This window comes from Lipophrys pholis (assembly GCF_963383615.2).
Source record: "Lipophrys pholis genome assembly, chromosome: 9".
Lineage (NCBI taxonomy): Eukaryota > Metazoa > Chordata > Actinopteri > Blenniiformes > Blenniidae > Lipophrys > Lipophrys pholis.
The window spans coordinates 11,799,224-11,818,239 of NC_137639.1; the positions used below are offsets into that span (position 1 = coordinate 11,799,224).

Sequence of the window (19,016 nt, forward strand, 5' to 3'; positions counted from 1 at the left end):
CCTGAAGAATATTCCTGATTGTCCCTCCATTTCATTCTGCGCACAAACCTGACTGTTTACAGCAGATCTCCCTGCACTGTGACGTGTCACCAGTCAAACTACTCAATAGGGAAGGTCACCGTTACCATGGCATCTGCTAGTTGATGTCTTATCCTACCATTTGGATTATTTTAGTTGCCTGGGCATGTACTGCCTCAGATACAGCATCAAGTGAACTGTTGTGCTTGAAAACATTGTATTAGCGAGAGAATAGATTTACTACATATAGTGTAACAAAAAATTAGACCACGCTTACATTCTTAAATGTTTGTATTTGATTTTATTTTGCTGTTTGTTGTGGCAACTGAATTCTAAACATTAAGCACTGAACATGAGGTAACCCACTGCCCAGAATACAGACAGCGCTACGATGCAGTTGCTTGCCATATCCTCAGTTGTATTAGCAACACCAGCTCCAGCTTTCATGCCCGGTCTCAGAGGGACGTGTTAAAAAATGTATTGGGGGCATTATTTTGACTGCGACTCATTTTTTAAATAGAAGCAAATGCACCAGATGAGCTATGGAGGCACAAACCACAGCCAGCCATCTGGTGCTTTTCACCCTGTCAGTCAGTAATCAGATTAGATATTAAGCAGTAGAGTTATAACACACCGCTGCATGCACGGAAAACACAACAGTGGCTCAGCACTGCATACATTTAACCATAATGTGAATGCTACATACGGATTTACTAAATCCTATTAGAAAACGAGGCATGCGTACATTTCAGTGCATGCACACAGCCACTTTATGCTTTAAGTCCTGTTGCATGACATAACTATGCACTAATGGTATGCTTGCCTGTTTTTCGAGAGTGTAAATTTAAACTGTTGTATTTGAAACATCTACTAAATGAAATAAACTATATATTATCAGGTAGCTGAAAAATGACTTAAATGCCTGATATATGAGGAATAGATTGCACACAGTAAACACAACACTGAGCCCTTTGCTTTTAACTACAATAAATTAATTTCATTGTACATAAATTAAATTTCAACATAGGTGCACTAAGCAACACAGGAGAAATTAAACCACTGCTCATTTGCACCAATTTCTACTCAGCATAAGTGCACTAAATTCCCACATGTAAGCACTTGCACACTTTCAAGGACAGGATTTGAATCAACTGGGCCATGCAGGCAGCTAGGAGGAGAGCAGGTTGCTGCCAGACCCACCTCCCCCTCTCTCTCTGTGGGACTCCACTGACTGACATTCAGCCTGTTAAACTGCAGAGGACCGGAGCCGAGCACCATCCTGTAGTGGCAGCCGCAGCAGGACGGGTTATCTGCTTGTCTAACTGGTATCTGGGTTAGTAGGGTTTGCTCGATCCTGTGGGAGCTGAGGCCAATAATTGCCACCATCTCCTCCTCTGTTGACAAGTCCTCACATTCATCTCTCTCCTGAATCATCTCTTCCTAATGGCTTGCATCTGTTCCTCTCTTTCATTGCTCATATAGTAAATCTCCCTTATCTTTTATGTGTACCTATGTTCATCTCTCCCTCTAAAACTCCCCCTGCTGCTATTCTCTGGTGCTTAGAGGCCTTTTAGTTCCCGGCTTCTCGTCTCCATTTGATCCCACCATCCTATTGAACCATTTCTCGTCTTTCCTCCCTCTCATCTTTCTCTCATCTTCAGACAATTTCCTCTGCTGCTTATCTTTCTCTCACTCCCCCCTGTTTGCTGCCAAGAAAGCACATTCTCCATACCAAAGGACGAAGAAGAAAATATAAAGTCGAAAACGTTAATTACATGTCTCTATGCACAGAGTGCAATGCTGAGTGAAACATAAGAGCCAACAGATCAGCACTTAGAGGGTGTCTGTAGTCCTCCTCGAACAATTATCAGGGCCGTAAATCTGTTTACACAATCACACTATGGGGAACGTCTCACCTTTTCTGCACCAAACGCAGTAAATCATTACGATTTCATCTTGAGTGTATCTCTCCAGCTTTAAAGCTGGCAACTTGGACAAAGACTCAAACCAAATGGCATGTAAATAGAGAAAACATTGACGATGCGATTGTTGTGGTTTCCGAACTTTTATCATCACAATTGATTATGTTGGTCTTCAACGACGCTGTAAACCAGGATGACACACGCATAGTTTTGATGACAAGTCATTGTACCAGGAGATGCTACGACAATCAAAACCCTCATTCCAGTAATTAAAAGCCAGTATTGCATCACCAATCTCATCCTCCACTGCTCAACATGACTAATTTCTCTGCAAGGTCTTAGTCATTAGAGTGTTAGAGCTCATCTTTAATAAACAGGATAGAGAGCTCAAACGGAGGACAGAATGTAGGTGTCATATTACACTATAATTTATAAATACATGTCATATTTTGTTAATGTCAGAATCAAAATGTTAAATATTCTTGTTAAAACACAAATAAATCTTGCTGCAATCTAATTTACCAAAAATGAAGCAGAAATTTGCCAAGAAAATAATAATTCAACACCAATTTCATTTGGTACACCTGTATGGGAAAATCCTTGTGCCAGCAGGAAGTGAATTCTAATTCTTTAAATATGAAAAAGAATAGTCTAACTTGAAAGTGAATCTGTACAGTAACCTGTGATAGTTAATGTCATACAGATAAAAAAAAAAAAACCTCAGTGATAATTTTGCTTTTATAAACCTTTAAATGATTGATGCTTTTATATTAACTATGTGGTAACTTTTGCAGTCAGTAATGATGTTGAAACACACAACATAATATAGTGAGGCCTTTCTAATATTATTATTATTGCCATATAACATACACAGCAGACAGATTATTAGATGAACCTCTCAAAATAAACCAGTCCAGCTAAACAACATGCAGACTACCACCTAAAGTATGAAGATATGGTTAAATTGAAATCTCTGTGGTGATCTGAAGCGGATCGTTTATGGCAGAGCTGTTAGTCTGGCTCATGTTAGATCAGATGTGTAGCTGATGAAACGGCAAAGAGTGAATCTCTAACCTGGAAATGGAAGTGAACCTAATACGTCCTCCGTTTGCATGTGGCATCATATTGCATTACTTTACGGATGCTATTTTGAGTACATACTTGGTAAAGGGTGCTGTGCGTAGATGCAGGCCCCCTTGCTCCAGCACAGTGGGATGCAGCCGCTGTTCTCCATTTGTTCTGTAGGCGGAACGGTTCCAGGTCTGGCCACAGAGTCCAGACAAAACTGCTGTCCCCGACAAACAGCATAGAGCCAAGGGTCGAGGACAAGTCCTTAATCTGGCTTCTTACAAGCACAAACGCATCGTCATGGGATGACTCTGGTCGAAGTCAAGTCAATGAAAGAGATCAGGTGAAGCTAAGTAAAGAGATATTTGAAAATGTGACGCAAAAAGTAAAAAAAATAAATAAAAAAAGAAACCGGAATTGGCGTCGTGATAACAGGGCTCTCACTGATCCAGAGTGGATCGATCGTAAAAAAAAAAAAAAGTCAATGCAGGTCACAATTGCCTCCAAAAAAGCAGCAGGAAACTCAATAAAAGGAAATATAGGATGTCAAACAGCCCTTGTATTCAGCAAGCTTAGAAAACACAAGTCCATAACTGTCTATTCTGTAGCAGACTCAATATCAAATGCCACGGTGCACATCCAACTAAAAGAGAAGCTCCAGATTTTTTAAATTATAAGTAAGACTGACATAAACTCTGCCTTTCATCACAATGTTGAATCTGTCCAAATCAAATTTGTCTTGAAAATCAGGATTTTATGCAAAATTATCAAATAACCAACAAAAGCAAATAGACCAAAGTCACTCAAACTTGAATATCCAGTATCGGGTGAAAAATTCACTGACTGATCACAAGACTAAAATGGACCCGGCTATAATTTGCTGCATCTCATTGATTCACGACTTGAGGAAGCAGCCTGGTGACGGAAATTAGTCCATCCAAGCCACCCAGCTAAACACCTTTTCCATTGTGCAATGTGACGTGCAATGATCCTCTATCAGGAAGGTCTTTTGCCCGATCACCTCAGGGAATTTGAGATCATTCAGAGAGTTTGCTCAGCGACACTTCAGCAGTGTGGATGTTTCCAAAACAGACACTCGAGCTCAGCTCCTGCTTTTGATAGACCGATAAATCCTAATAAATATCAGATTTTATAGATCAGTGCAGAGTTACTGATCCAGTATATCAATCATTAAAGTGAAATTCAAATGAGGTCTCTGCTCCGCACCCATAAATAAGGGTTTAGTGTGTCAAATTTCCAGGTTAGAAAATAACTGTTGCAGTCTGAACTGGGTAAAGTAGGAATCCACACAATTACATCAAAGACGATCCATTGAAAAAGGTAGTCATTTAGTTCTGTAAATCCTCAATGGTGTCCAAAGCGGATGAGAAAACAGATCACAAAGCTGAGAGGAGACAAAATGGGCATCAGTGGGAAAAGAAATTACAAAAATGTAGGGCAGAGAGGGGCGTAGAAAAATGGAGCATAGTGAGGGAGAGGAAGATGAGAGTGACCGCTGCAGGAGGGAAGAAGAAGGGAAAAGACGGGGAAAGAAAGATAAGAAGAGACGAGAGGAGGTCAAGATGAAAGGAAGAGTAGAAAAAGAATAAAATTATCAGAAGATATAGACAGAAAATGTGGATTACAAAGGGAAAGAAAGAGAAATGAAGCCAGCAGGATGAAGGATGAAAGCAGAGAAACCCCTGGGAGAAGCGGAGCCTCACGTCCTCCAAGCTTTCCCTACAATGCGCCGAGCCTGCGGGAGTTAACCAGGTCAAATCAGGTGTCTGATGTTACGCAGGGACAGAAAGTGGACGCGACCCGAATGGAGCTGTATAGCAGCAAAAAATGTCTCTAAAAAACAGACGGGAAGAAAAAAGCAACGTTGCATATGCACGCAGGTCGAGGAAGAGAAAAGTTACATCTCAGGAGTGGGTTCGATGCAGTAAATCCATTTCCAGATCAGTCAGCTGTGTGCCGTTTAGTCTGGCTTCAGAAGTCTTTCGTCTGTAGCAGCGAGATCACAACAACGTTCCCGACCGCTCTTTTCCTTCCTCACACACACACACACACACACACAAACGCACACGCGCGCGCATGCATGCATGCGTACGTGCACACACAATGCCGCAGCCAAACACAAACACACTGTTTATCCAGCGAAATCCTTGAGCAGTCCAAATGAGTGTACCAAAGAGACAAGAGAGAGCATGTGTGTGAGACAGAGAGCACCAGTAGACGAATGAGTGTGCATGTGTGAGAGCAGGTAGGTAGTTGAAGGAGACAGAGAGAGATAGGGAATTTGAAATAAAGTAAAAGCACGTATCAGACAGGAACTAAGTGTGTGTGAGCCAAGTGGTTCTCTTCTGCTGTGTTTCTGCAATAAGCTGCTGTGACCACGCTGCGAAAAAAGCCGATCTCTACCGGGCAGGAGTGCGAGGGAGGGGTGTGTGTGTGTGTGTGTGTGTGTGTGTGTGTGTGTGTGTGTGTGTGTGTGTGTGTGTGTGTGTGTGTGTGTGTGTGTAGGTCAAAGAAGGACAGAAAGATGAGGAGAAAGAAATGGAGACAGAAATATTGTAACTTAGACCTGAAGCAGTGGAAGGGACACAAACTGATTGGATGATGTACTTAAAAGAACTAAACTCTTAATCAAGAAATCAACTTAAATAAACAAACTAAGAAATCACAACAGAACACCACACACACACACAAGGTTTTATCGGGATCAGCGCTTAGCCACTGAAAACATACATTCCAGCCTGTGACCTCTAGCAACACTTGTTTCGTTCGCCATTTCTTTTTGTTATCCTCCCTCTTTTTTCCGTCTGCCTCCGCTGCCGGCAGCGGGTCTCTGCTGCCCTCTGTCCTTGCTCTGTTCTCCTTCCTCCTCTACAAACATATTCCACCTGCTCCTGCAGCACTTCAGCCCCTTTGCTGGCAGTGAAGCACTCTTGACATTCATTCCCTCTGATTTGACGGAGCACAGGATGACAGCGAACACTTTTCAGCAAAGCTTTCCCCGGCAAAACACTGACAGCAATCACACTGGGTAGATTGTAGAGAGTCAGTTCAATACTTGCACCTTACAGAAGAAACTTGTCCAAAGTGATGCTGAAAGCATCTGCTGGATATTTAGTTAATGTAAAAACAAGGTGGTGGTTTCTTGATTCGATACTGATGCATTGCCAAATGGACATGGAAGATACTGACGATCGTACAAAAAAACACATCGTGTTCTGTTCTGTTTCAGAAAGAGTTGCACAAGTACACAAAATCCCTTGATTCCGATTAATATAAATAGTAAAAGTGATATAAATTTTTCTTTTAACATTTAAGCCAGTGGCTTGCTAGAGTGCGGACTAGACTTCTCCGTGTAAAGCATCTACTGATAGTGTGCATGTGAGGTGTTTGGGTAACACACTTTGATTGTGGTGTCTACAGATGACACAAGGACATGTGAAACTTTGCAAAAACATTTCTTGTTTTAACATTCCTGTGTGGGACATTTTTCTTCTGTAATGGTGCATTCACTTGTTGCAATTCATCTAATTCATACAAGCCCTGGTGTCAAAATTGGAGATTCAGCCATGGGGTTGTGGAAATTAAATCCGTGCTCCCTCCAGAGCCAGAGTTTGCCTCAAACAAGTGGATCAAGTCAGATTAAAAAGCAGATCTCAGTCCAATTCTAACAAACTGTGGTGTGCTTCAACTGTATATGAAGTTAGAACTGATCTAATACGTCTAAAGCCACTATATCACTGGGCTGGAACAGCTCGCCACTAGTTGACCAATAAAAAAATGAAGGCAATTACAGATGAGATTAGTAAATATATTTACTTGGAATACCACTGAATTGGTGGTTTTGCATATGTTGAATAAACACAATAATAGAAGACGAACTCCGAAAAAGACGAAAACAATCCAGCTGTTTACATGAATGCTGCATGAAAGTCAGTATTTTGCATTGACAAGATATAACTTGAAGTAAATGTCACTTGCTATTGTTTTACAATGAACAATACAACTTTAATGTGACAGCCACAAACATAAAAGACGATCAAGACTTCATATCAGTAAAAACATACAGGCTCTCTCAACCATCCAATAATCAGTTTTCATCAGAGGTTAAGATAACGAGACCCGATAGAAGAAGTGCAGGAACTACTTGGATTAAGGCCACACATATATGCTGGAGCCTCATTTCCTTATTTCTTGCTTTTTTTTTATTTGTCGATAAAGCAATGAAAAGGAATCGAGACATCTACAACAACTATTAGGCTATTTTGCAGAAAAATGTTTGACAGATTTTGGAAACTCCTTCTCAATTCCCGTTGGTAATTTGTCCCACCCAAAAGAATGAGTGCTTGACTGGATCAACGATAGGATGTTACAAGTGTCCGAACCTTCTTTGTTATTAGTGATTTATTGGAGGAATGCTTTGTTTTGAGGTTTCTTTGTTTAGTTTTTTTAGCAGTTGATATAATGAATAATGCCTTGGTTAGTAAAAACATTCCAGAATACACTCTATATCCCTTATCCCAGCACACCACATTGCTCGTGAAATTATGGCAGTCATAATGCACAATACATTTCCATTTGAGTCCAGTGTTAAAGTGAGTGCAAGGCTGACTGCACTAGCATTTTTTTGTTTCAATATTTCTCTGAATACCGTCCGAAAATGCATCAAAATCCCCCAAAACACAATAACAATGACAGGTGAGTTCTACTCAAATTAACGGACACAAACCAAAGATTTTCAACTCTTGCACACATGTTTAAACCGTATTAGCTGTTTATGAGCTAATGGTTAATTGGCCACCCAAGCATTATAATCATGTGTATTGTTCATCTAAGCAAACATAAAATAACAACGATTAAACATCATTTAATGAGAAACCAAACATCGCATCATGTACAGGCTAAGCTCAGAGACGGAGATTAGAGTCACAGAGAGGAATACATGCGTGCCTTTATGAATAATAGTGTGGCCGCTAAACCTCTGAGCTGAGATGAGCCACTCTTTACCCGAGCTCTCATTCTACTGTCATTTTCTATAAACGTTTGGAAGTCCCCTCTTATACTATATTTCACTTATCAATCTAAACTTCAACTCCATAACCAACCCCCTCTGCAGGACTGGCAAAGTTAAGTTTAAGAAATGTAAATCATGTTTTCATCCCTCAGAAGGCTGACAAGTTCTTAGCGCCAAATATATGACATCCCGCTCGAAGACATACTGTAGGATCAACAGTTACCTAGCAACAGCCGAGGAAAAAAGAAGAAGGGACTGGAGAGAGGAGCTTTATCTATACCTTTAAAATGCTTCATCTCCACCTCGATCCACTTCGCAACACAGCAATAGAAACCTTCTGTAGGTCGGAGCCACGATGCAGACCAGAAACGTCATGTTAAAAACTGTGATATTACTTTTGATCTTCCTTCTTAGTACTATAATAAAGATTCTATTAAAAAATGCTTTTATATTCTTTGACATTAGTAGTCCATCATAATTCCCACTATACACTTCCAGTTTGTCACAACACTGTTTGCCTGAAAGAAGGACAAGAATTACATAGTCAAAAAGTTGTACTCACCAGCGCAGTGTGATATTCTAGAAATATCTGGAAGACAAACGGGTGAGGGGGGAAAGGGTAGAAGAAAAAAAAGATATTTTAATACATTTCTGAATTCTCATAACAGTTCAGTAAATTACACAGACAACATGGCACAGAGTTATTGCCCCTGTGACAGCTTCCAAGTCCAGATGTGAAATAATGTGATGCTCCATGATCCAACCTACCCGGAGAATGGAACATATTTTAAACTTACTCAGCCATGCGTGATAAGGAGGCCAAGCTGATTAAGTACTCTCTCCACACACAACCGAAAGAAATTCCCGGTTGGAATCCGGGCTTGATTTCATGTCTGTGTGGCCGTTCGCGTGTGCATGCCTAAGTTTTCCCGTGCGACTCCAGTTTCCTCCCACAGTCCGAAGACATGCGTCTGGGAGTTAATTAGTGACACTAGATTCGCTGTCGGTGTGAATGCGTGTGTGAAATTGTCGACCTCTCAGTGTTCAACTGGTCAGCGGTCCGGCTAAGATCAGCTCCAGCCCCCAACAACCCCAGTTTAGAAAAATATAAATGAATTGATTAAGCTACATAATTCAATAGCCTATTCCAGGGGTGTCAAACTTAAGGCGCATGGGCCAAGACCAGCTGCCCAGAGCGTTCAATCTGACCTGTCGGATGATATCACGGTGTGAAATAAATAATACAGCAATTACAACTTATTATTACTCGTGTGTCCATTGGGTGCAGGGACAGAACTCATCATTAAGACTCAAAACTGTCAGTAGATGTAAAGCAAATAGTAAATGGTGGCTACTTTATTGCTGACATTGTTTGTATGAGAGCCACACTGTGAAGGTGAATACATGAAAACAGACAGAATTTGTAGAGTTGTAGAATGGTTTTGGGTTGTTTTTTTTTGCTTTGGGTTGAAAACCAATTTTAAAAACTAGCAATTTTCGCTGTTGGAGGTTTCTACACAATCGTTTTGCCGTTCACGTCCCACTAGGATCAAACTGCGTTGTATGTGACCCCTGAACTAAAGTGAGCATGACACATCTGGTCTATTCTTACACATCGACAACACAAGAATGGATGAAAACACAAGAGAATTAATAAAAGGTCAAAGCAAACGAGGAAATGATCACGTGACGTGAAACGACAGTAAGACAGTAAGCAAGCGGGAAGATCATTTCTGAGAAAAGTATCCTCTTTCGCTAATATTTAGGCACCTAAATAACGACTTAAAAAGTCCACTGTCCTATGCAGCGGCTCCAATCCCTTGTTTGTAGACAGACACGAGTCAATCTCCAAAGACGCTAAGCTCATCGGCAGGTTTACGTGTTTGTCAGTCCTGACCAGCCAGTGACCGCGCAGCAGCTTCAATGAATCGGGAGGATTTGAGATGCGCCGCGTTCCAGACAGCTGGAACGAGGCGAGAACCATGACTTGGCAGAATCTGTCTGCTCCGCCGTGACTTTACCCAACCTGCTTGCGCACGGCTCTCAAAATCTGTCTCATGACCTCAGTCGCCTTCTGCTCGCCACTTTTTCGCCGCGTCTTTTCGCTCACGCCGCACCACATTCTCGTGTGGAAATGCCACTGAAATGAGCAACGTGATGAAATCTCAAAACACTTGCAGGCTTAAGCTGACATCCGTTACTAAGCAACAGCCACAAAGCAGGACTGTGGCGACTAGTGACAACGCCAAAGCTTTGTCTTAATCTAGGGAAACAGAAACTGTGTCCTGATTTGATACCACCCACTTCTTTGGTACATAATGTGGTTTATAGCAATATGCAAAGCATCCTGTTACTACAGACGCAAAGTAAGAAATGTACGTTTTTTTTCCCCCAATGACATGTTTGCAATAATTATGCTGCATATCAAATTTCTCATCATAAAATCAGAAACCGTTTATTGTTACATGCTGTGATATACATTGTGTGCTCAAGTATGACAAAAAGCAACAGGGTTTTATACTGGCTGCCAAACTAAACACCCAAAAAATACATTTCATTTTTATTCTGAAGACCAATCAGAAGTTTTTTCTAACATACAAAACCATGATACACATTCATAGCAGTTACATATTCTTAGAACTCTATCTTATAACATGTTTTTGTTTACATTTTGTGTAATCTGGTATTCAACATCGGTTTTACCATCACTTTCTCATTTTGAAATTTTATTTTGTGTCTACTTGAAAGTAATTTCAATCAATTTCCAGTAAATTCTATAATTAATATTACAATAGTTTGGAATGATCATTCATTCCTGTCTTTATTATTGTGTTTTTTTGCCATACAATTTAATATTGAGTGACATATATATGTATATTAGTTTATATATTAATTTTTCATATTGTCAAGAGTATCTTTACTTGTATTTTTCACAAGTAAACTGGGGTAAAGCACACTTCTCAAAGAATATTTAAAAAACATATGACTGCATCATGAATGTAAGTGTTTTTACGGAAGAGTTTTAGGGCCACTGAAGAAAAAAAAAAAATTCGGGGGCTCCAAAAAAAAAACCTTCGTGGCCCCAGAAAAAGTCGAAAATCAAAATCGAGATTTTTTTTTTTCCACGGAGAGACGTCTATCCATCCCTCATCACTTGCCCGTAGATGTGAATTCACATTAAATCACTTAATTCTGACTATATCGGGTTGCTTACTGCTTATGAACATGTGATTTTACACAGGATTTCCTTGATTAATAAAAACACATTTAAATAAGCAGCCCGGGATCCGTGCCTTTGTCCTTCGTACTCGACGAACTTCCGCGACGGAACAACGCGGCAGGCTGCTCTGTCTCTTCTAGTCCTGATACTGATGATAACTGCACCGTGTTTATGAGCTAGATTCTGTCCTGAAGCATCTTTTCACCACTTCATTAAACCGCCTGATATGCACTTTCAGGAAGCAGTCACACGCGCTGGCATGTGGATGGACGGACTTTTATTTTTCCACCGTGAAAAAAAAAAATCTCGACTTTGATTTTCGACTTTTTCTGGGGCCACAAAGGTTGTTTTTTTTTTGTAGCCTCCAAATTTTTTTTTTTTCTTCAGTGGCCCTAAAACTCTTCCGTATTTTTTCTTCTCTTCTGCTTATGGCTTTTTTTTTTGTCACTGTACTGTACGGAGACACAGACTTCATCGTCCATATCGGAAAGCTTGATGTGAACTCTGTGCAGCCACAACTGGATGAATTCAAACATCAGCCAGATTGACATAAAACTACCAAGCAAAGGAAATAAATACACTAATAAGTGAATACACAGCCTAAAGGACAACTGAGAAAACACTGAGATTTCAGGATGCGAGAAGAATCAGTCAGAATTTTCATTACCTGTGCACATTCACACTGGTAAAACAGACACTGTGTGTTTTGTAGACCATTGGGTTTTTTTTTGTTTTTTTTGCAGCCTGAACCAGATCTGTTCTTATCTATTATTTAGCATTAACCCTTGTATCTTTAAAAAGTTAGATTTGATTGACTATCCTTGTGTAAACAATCAATAACTGAAGCACGGAGCTGTTGGGGCCTGCAGAGGTGATTAACTTTTAACATTTTGCTCTTTTTTAAGTCAGAGTCGAACATTTCTCTTGGTTTGATGCATCGCTGCTCAGTGTGTGTTCTGCCACTTCACATAATTTCCTCTAATCACATAATCCAATTTGTTCCTGGCAGAGTTGCTTCCAAAACGTTGGCCACAAGTAGCATGCTAATAACAAAAGCGACACAACACCAAGCCTGGCATTAACACCACCACCCCCCCAACATGCCCTCATTCATAGTCTAATAGCTGTGAGTGATAAATGCAACATTAGGGCACTCAGCAATTTTGATCCACGACTGGCAGCACACACAGTAGAGAAAGCTAGGTATGTATTGAAGGGTTTCTTAGTATTACAAAGACATTGAAGTGCAGTCGTTGCGCTACTGTAAGAGACGAATCTGCCCCATACCCGTCCTGCAAGTATCAGTATGCACTAATGTTCAAAAGAAAATATGACTTGAGCATCACAAGTTTCCTGTTTTTAAAGATTGAATTCACCTTTTCAGTCAGACTTTTTTGTGTGACTGTTTTTAATGTAGTATGTGTGTGCTCTGTTAAATATCTCATTCTATACCCTTCTTTGTAGCAATTTACTCAACTTGTCCAATCTTTTTAGTCCAGTTATTTTAAATGATTTATGAGCAGTCATGTGGCCTATTTGTGTTATAACCCAAACTTGGGATTATTTTTTCTCAACACAATCAGATGGCTTTATGGGTACATTTAAAGAAGATGAAATGAACAATACTGTACAATACCTAATTACAGTATAATACACAAATGCAGATGATAGATAGATAGATAGATAGATAGATAGATAGATAGATAGATAGATAGATAGATAGATAGATAGATAGATAGATAGATAGATAGATAGATAGATAGATAGATAGATAGATGATGGATGGATGGATGGATGGACGGACGGACGGACGGACGGACGGACGGATGGATGGATAGATAGATAAGATAGTTTGAAAAAAGTCTATCTTTTATGGATTATAGATTCATATTATTTATATTTAGACATTGTATTTGATGTGCTATTGCCTAAATTAAATATTTGCGAGTACACTCTCTAGTGCAGGGGTGCCCAAGCCCGGTCCTTGAGGGTCCCTGTCCTGCATGGTTTAGTTCTCTCCCTGCTCCAGCATACCTGAATCTAGTGATGATGTCATCAGCAAGGTTGTGAAGAAGCCCAATAACGAGCCCCTCATTGTCATCAGGTGTGTTGCAACTGGGAGAGAGCTAAAACATGCAGGACAGGGGCCCCTCGAGAACCGAGGTTGGACACCTCTGCTCTGGTGTGTCGGTGTCATACGACTCTTTTAGAAAACAATCCAGCACACGTATTGACAGCACAAAGTGTAAAACGTACCAAAAAGACAAAAAAACAAAACAAAGATGAACTGTTTCTAATTCATTCTTGATGGATAGCTCTGTTACAGTAAGCATAGCTGACATGAAACAACACTGAGACCCGAGCTCAGAGTTCAGTGATGCTGCAGGGAAAGCTACAGTACCCTATAGAAAGAGAAGTCGTAGCACTGCGGAAAACTTTTACATCTTTGAGCAAAGTTGCTAAATGAAGCCCAAAGTTAAGTCATTTGTTGTATATTTGCATGCAACAAAATTCAAACAGTAAGTACAAACATGTTGTTTGACAAGTTTACAGTATTTTGCACCAGATAGCCTGAAAATGTTTCTTTTATTATCAAATGTTACTATTTTAATACTATACTCATGCTTCTTTACACTGAATAAAGAGAAACATGTGGTTACATTGTTACTTAAAGTTTTTTAGCCTATCACTGGACTGGCTTGGTCTACACAAGATCAAATGAGGCATGCAACACCTGGACTACAATTTGACATTACTGCTGTGGCTGAAACAAATATTTTGAATGTTAAATTTTATTATTTCAGGTCAGTTATGCATATATATATATATATATATATATATATATATATATATATATATATATATATATATGTGTCACCCATACGTTGTAGTGGGAAAGTGCTAAGCGGAACTTTGTGTGTAGAGTTTGCATGTTCTCCCTTAGTATGTTATGGTTTATGGTGTGAATGTGAGCGTGTGTAGTTATTGATGTGTCCTGAGTCCAGCACCTTGCGACTCTTAGTTGGATAAATCAATATAGTAGATGGATTATTACAATTTTTTAAAAGAAGTTTTAAAACCCTGATCCAGCCATCCCTCCCACTGTCACCGTTCTATGTTGACCGAGCTTTCACCTTTAAAATCCGCAAATAATGGCCCAAAACTTTAATCTTTTATTAAAAATAGCTCTCTAACATCTGCCACTAGAGCTGCCTGAGATATTTTCACTTGCATGAACACTCTTCAGAGCGTCTCCCTCCTACTCTTTCACTCCCCCCTTCTCATGTTCTCAGGCTCTTTCTTCCTCTCTCCCACTCAAGAGTAAGAAAACTACTGCCTCTGGCTGCAAACCACAGAGGCTACGCCGGTTAACACCAGGCTAAGGGCATTGCACAACTCTGTTTTCATCGGGAAACCAACAACAGCCTTTTTGCAGCTCCTCTCCACTGATCATGCTGTCAGGATGGAGTACGACAGAATGGAGGGGCGCACCACCGAGTGCAACATCAGAGAGGAGCACAAAGCCGCCACAGTAGCAGCTTCAGCCTTAATGAGGTGGCTGTCACTGTAAGTAGCTGCTATAAAAATGTTATTGTAGCATTGGGACTACTGCAGGGGGAAGGAAGTAAGACAGAGGACACTCTCATTTACACCCGCACCCTTTTTTCCACATCTGTGTGCTTGCATGCCGTGACTTCAATAAAACAGTCCCTTGCTGTCTGATGAAACACCTGTGTGATAACCTTAACAGAGGCCAAGCACCCCCGTTCAATTACCTCTATATATTTCTACAGTGTACGCCTCCGATCGGACAAGATCCTCTTCGATACATTCCAGTGCACAAACAACAATTCAGAGGGTTCAGCGGTGTGCAGAACAAATGCTGCGTAAAGTTTCGAACATCGCTCACATCTGTTCCATGACAGCTCATTATCTCTGTTGTCGAGCGATTCCCCTTCATCAACAACTGCAGCGTACCACACATAGCTTTACTCTGTCAAAGGATGATATTTACCTGGAACGTTTTGATGTTATACGGCAATAATTAAAGTAACTACAAGACATTTTGTTAGAAATGCAGCTACAACTGGCAACCTGAGAAAGCCTTGCTGGTTTTGTTGCGGTTCTTTGCAAATCACAAGAGAAGATTAACAAAAGACTAGTAAGGGATCAAACATAACTACTTTCACTGACTCAATCAAGCTCAGAAACTCCAAACTTTTCCTTTTGAGTCATTTTCTTAATTACCTTGTTTATGTACATAAGCTTAAGCTCTTTATTTGTACATTTGAATAAATAATTTATGCCCTTGATTTATTTCAGAGTGCCATTATCTCCTTCATCAGCAGAGGGATTGTTTTTGACTTCATAATAAAGTCAGTTCACAACTTCCACTCACAGAGCTCAATCTGTAGCCTCTTATTGGTCTCATTCAATTCAACGATTTCTAGTTAGATTTTTCTTGTTGTTACACCAACAAAACTTTATACACGGGGCGTTTTATGGCTTTTATTCTGTGTGCAGTGCATTGCACCAAAGTTAATGTTCAGACATTTATAAATACATTAATTTGAAATGCTGAGTCTCTGGGGTCCCACACAATCTTCACATCCCCCAGTACTTACAGGAACTGAAAATTAAATGGGACGTTGTCATTATGCAAGTTACTCACAAAGCCCTTTTATACTTTTTCTATAAATACAATTGCATTATTTTACCTGTTAAAAATAACTGATAATAAAAATAGAGAGAAAATTTACAGTAAAATGTCCTTTCAGAACCCTTCAGATACACTTCATTTCACACCATTTTAGTTATACAACCTATTAAGCTTAGTGTTGTTTGTGTTTAGCCAAACGATCAATAAACCATATACATTACTCATCTACTACAAGAAGGAGAAACTAATTTATTTGTTGTGTGTACACAGCAGTGCACTAGATTTGTTCTCTGAATTAAACTCGTCTCGACTCCATCAAGACTATTCACTATTCAACGGGTTGGGGGCCTTGCTTAAGGGTCCACAGTGACAGTGATAAGGGTGGGGACACCTTCACCTTCCCCACTGAGATCTCTTGCCAATCCAGGGTTTCAAACAAGTGCCCTTCAATTTACAAGCTTACTTTACAAACCTCTTTACCACCACTGCCCAGTTAGCTGCCAGTTAATCTACTTGTTTAGGGAGAAAGTACCAAATAGTAAAAACAATCGTACATTTCCGTTTTCAGTTTGAGTCACAAAATTCCAGGCCAATGTGTTGAATGTCAGCATGACATGTTTCCCACCATGCACGCTTCATATGGAGTCAGAAACAGGTATTGCAATGATGGAATTATGTGTATTAGCCAGTCTAATTCATAAAATACGTAATTTCTAAGAGCATTGTTTCACAGATTGAGGACCTCATTTCTCTCCAACTTGTCCAAACTTACCATGAAGCTTAATATAAGCAGACACATTCATACCCATGAACAAGCTGCTTTAAATTGTAAAAAAAAAAGTGCTTTCATATGATTTTATTTGATATGATATCTAGATTTGACAACCGTTACTGGGATCTTGAACCCCAGTCTGATATTTATAGTAATATATTCGTTGTCATTGTACCATCGCAGCAGCCATGCCTTGCATGGAGCAACTTAAGCAAAACAATGAGCTCTCGATGCAAATAAAGGCAGAATGATGGTGGTACTACACATTTACTGATCTCTTACTACACATTCACTGGTCTCGTCCAACACAATGCTGTAATATTGTTTCACTTTTCCGCATTTAACTGGGGACATAACAGCTATAACCAGCTCATGGATCAGGATTTTCTTTGAGATATTAGTCAGAGTAGTGAAGAATATGACACCAGCCATCAGGTATCTTAGTGCAACAGCAAAAAACATGGCCCCGGGCACAGGATGGGTGTTGGGAGGTGGAATGGTGCTGGAATTCAACACAGCACAATGTAGTAACCACATTTCAGGCAAGATGAGAGACAGAAAAACTCAAAAGGTATAGAAATGTACATACTTCATAGATTAAGTATGTGTATTTAAATACTACTACCACTGCTGCTGCAGACACACACAAAAACATTGCATTTGTTTCCATGTGTCTAAGAAGAAGCTGTATTCAGCTGGGAAGAATTACAGAAAACTGTAAAATATTTTTGATTGGATCTGCTTTCTTCACCAATATCAAAGGCTGAGTGTTTGTTGTTGTTTTGACTTGTTCCCAATACTCTGATGCCCACCTACATGTAACCTCGTGAACAAGCAGAGGGACATTTGATAGCTGTGGGCTGTTGTTTGGAAACATTTGAACAAAACCAGATATATGTGCTGTTTGACTGCTTGTTCCACACGTATGAGCGAACACAAGAGTTCAACGGAGCCGTGAGGAATCTGACTCCTTGCCTTTTCAGATGTGGTGAACAAGCACCGTGTCGATGTGATCCATGTAAACACGTAGACCTGCGATGCCTGTATGAATGCTTACTTATTGTGGGACGCGCGCCTTACAGATGAGCGCGCGAGTTGTACAAAAAAGCACAACAGAAGCAGGTTCAGTGTTATTAAGTTGAGACTCATCTTACTTTCAATCAAAATGAATCCCATGAACAGACAGCTTGCTTAATAGGTATTAATTTTTGAATTGCCGAGCTGTGTCACAGTCTGTTAAGTGCGACAGCAAGAGTCGTGATGATGGTGACAGAAATAATGTCAATGGCAGCTGCTGAAACAATAGAAATTGTAGTGGCAGCACTGTTTATTTTTTTGTATTCCATCTATACATGCGTATGGGTTATAAATTACTTACAAGAAAATTAAAGTCTATTCTCTGTAAACACAAGGCTACACAGTCACGCTGCGTTTCGTGGGAGCAAGCCTGCCGTGTACGCTCCAAAAACATTCAGGGCAACAGATACAAAACAAGCACATTTGTGCCACTTAGTTCATCTGTCAAATCTGTTGTGAAAAGCAACTGTGCGAGTTTATCAAAGGAAATCTGAACACGCTGCCACCGTATCAGACCCTTATATGTCTTTGTTTGTGCTTCGCTCTCTCTTTCGCTCTACCTGTCTGTGAGGTTTTCACATGCAACTGCTTGCACGGCGGTGAGCAGCGCAAATTCCTTTCCAGCCCTTCAGCCTGCCAGACCCTCTCTCTGTGACTGCTTAGCACAGAGCGCCCAGACGCCGGTCCAGTCAGAGCCAAGCAGCCTCACCAAGCCATCAGTATGACTGTACACGTACATACCTCCATTGGTGCAGCCCAGGAAATCCCAGAACTGCATGCTGTTGTACAAAGGACCGAACCTGTGATAGATCACTAACACCCTGTGTCTGTTTGTGTGTGTGTGTGTGTGTGTGTAACTCTGCTGTCTACTTCCTAGTTGGACTGTATGCTGTCACTTATAGGAGAGGGGAAACACCCTCCTCCTACTGATGTGTTTCCAACTGACACACCTGGGGGCCGAGTTTCATTTCCAAACAGTTGCCTCCTCAGCGATGAGTCTTTCCGTCTTCCCGCTTCTCTCCTTTTCTTTCCATCTTGTCAACCACTACGTGTCTCAGTTTCGCTCTCTTTTATGTTCATCTCAAGAAAGATCAATCCAATATCCTTGGTGCGGCTCCTCTCATTCCTGCTTCCTTGTGTTAGAAGAAAATAGCAAGAGAGGAGGCAAAAAGAGCAGATGGAAAATGTGAAAACAAAGCCCCTGCTAAAAATGTGTCATCTGCCAGTATTCATACTATAAAACAGAC

The 19,016-nt window shown here is 40.3% G+C and overlaps 1 protein-coding gene across 1 annotated transcript in view; it reads right to left on the reverse strand.

Annotated features, from left to right (window-relative positions):
• LOC308114541 (focal adhesion kinase 1-like) overlaps positions 1-18,631 on the reverse strand; it is a 63,409-nt gene extending 44,778 nt beyond the window's left edge. Inside the window, exons 1-2 of the mRNA XM_080471497.1 lie at positions 18,511-18,631; positions 8,603-8,629 (exon numbers count right to left, since the gene is read on the reverse strand). Of these exons, the coding sequence (XP_080327623.1) occupies positions 8,603-8,629; positions 18,511-18,547 (64 nt within the window). The 5' untranslated portion in view covers positions 18,548-18,631. The remainder of the gene's footprint in view (positions 1-8,602; positions 8,630-18,510) is intronic.
• Between the last annotated feature and the right edge of the window lie 385 nt (positions 18,632-19,016).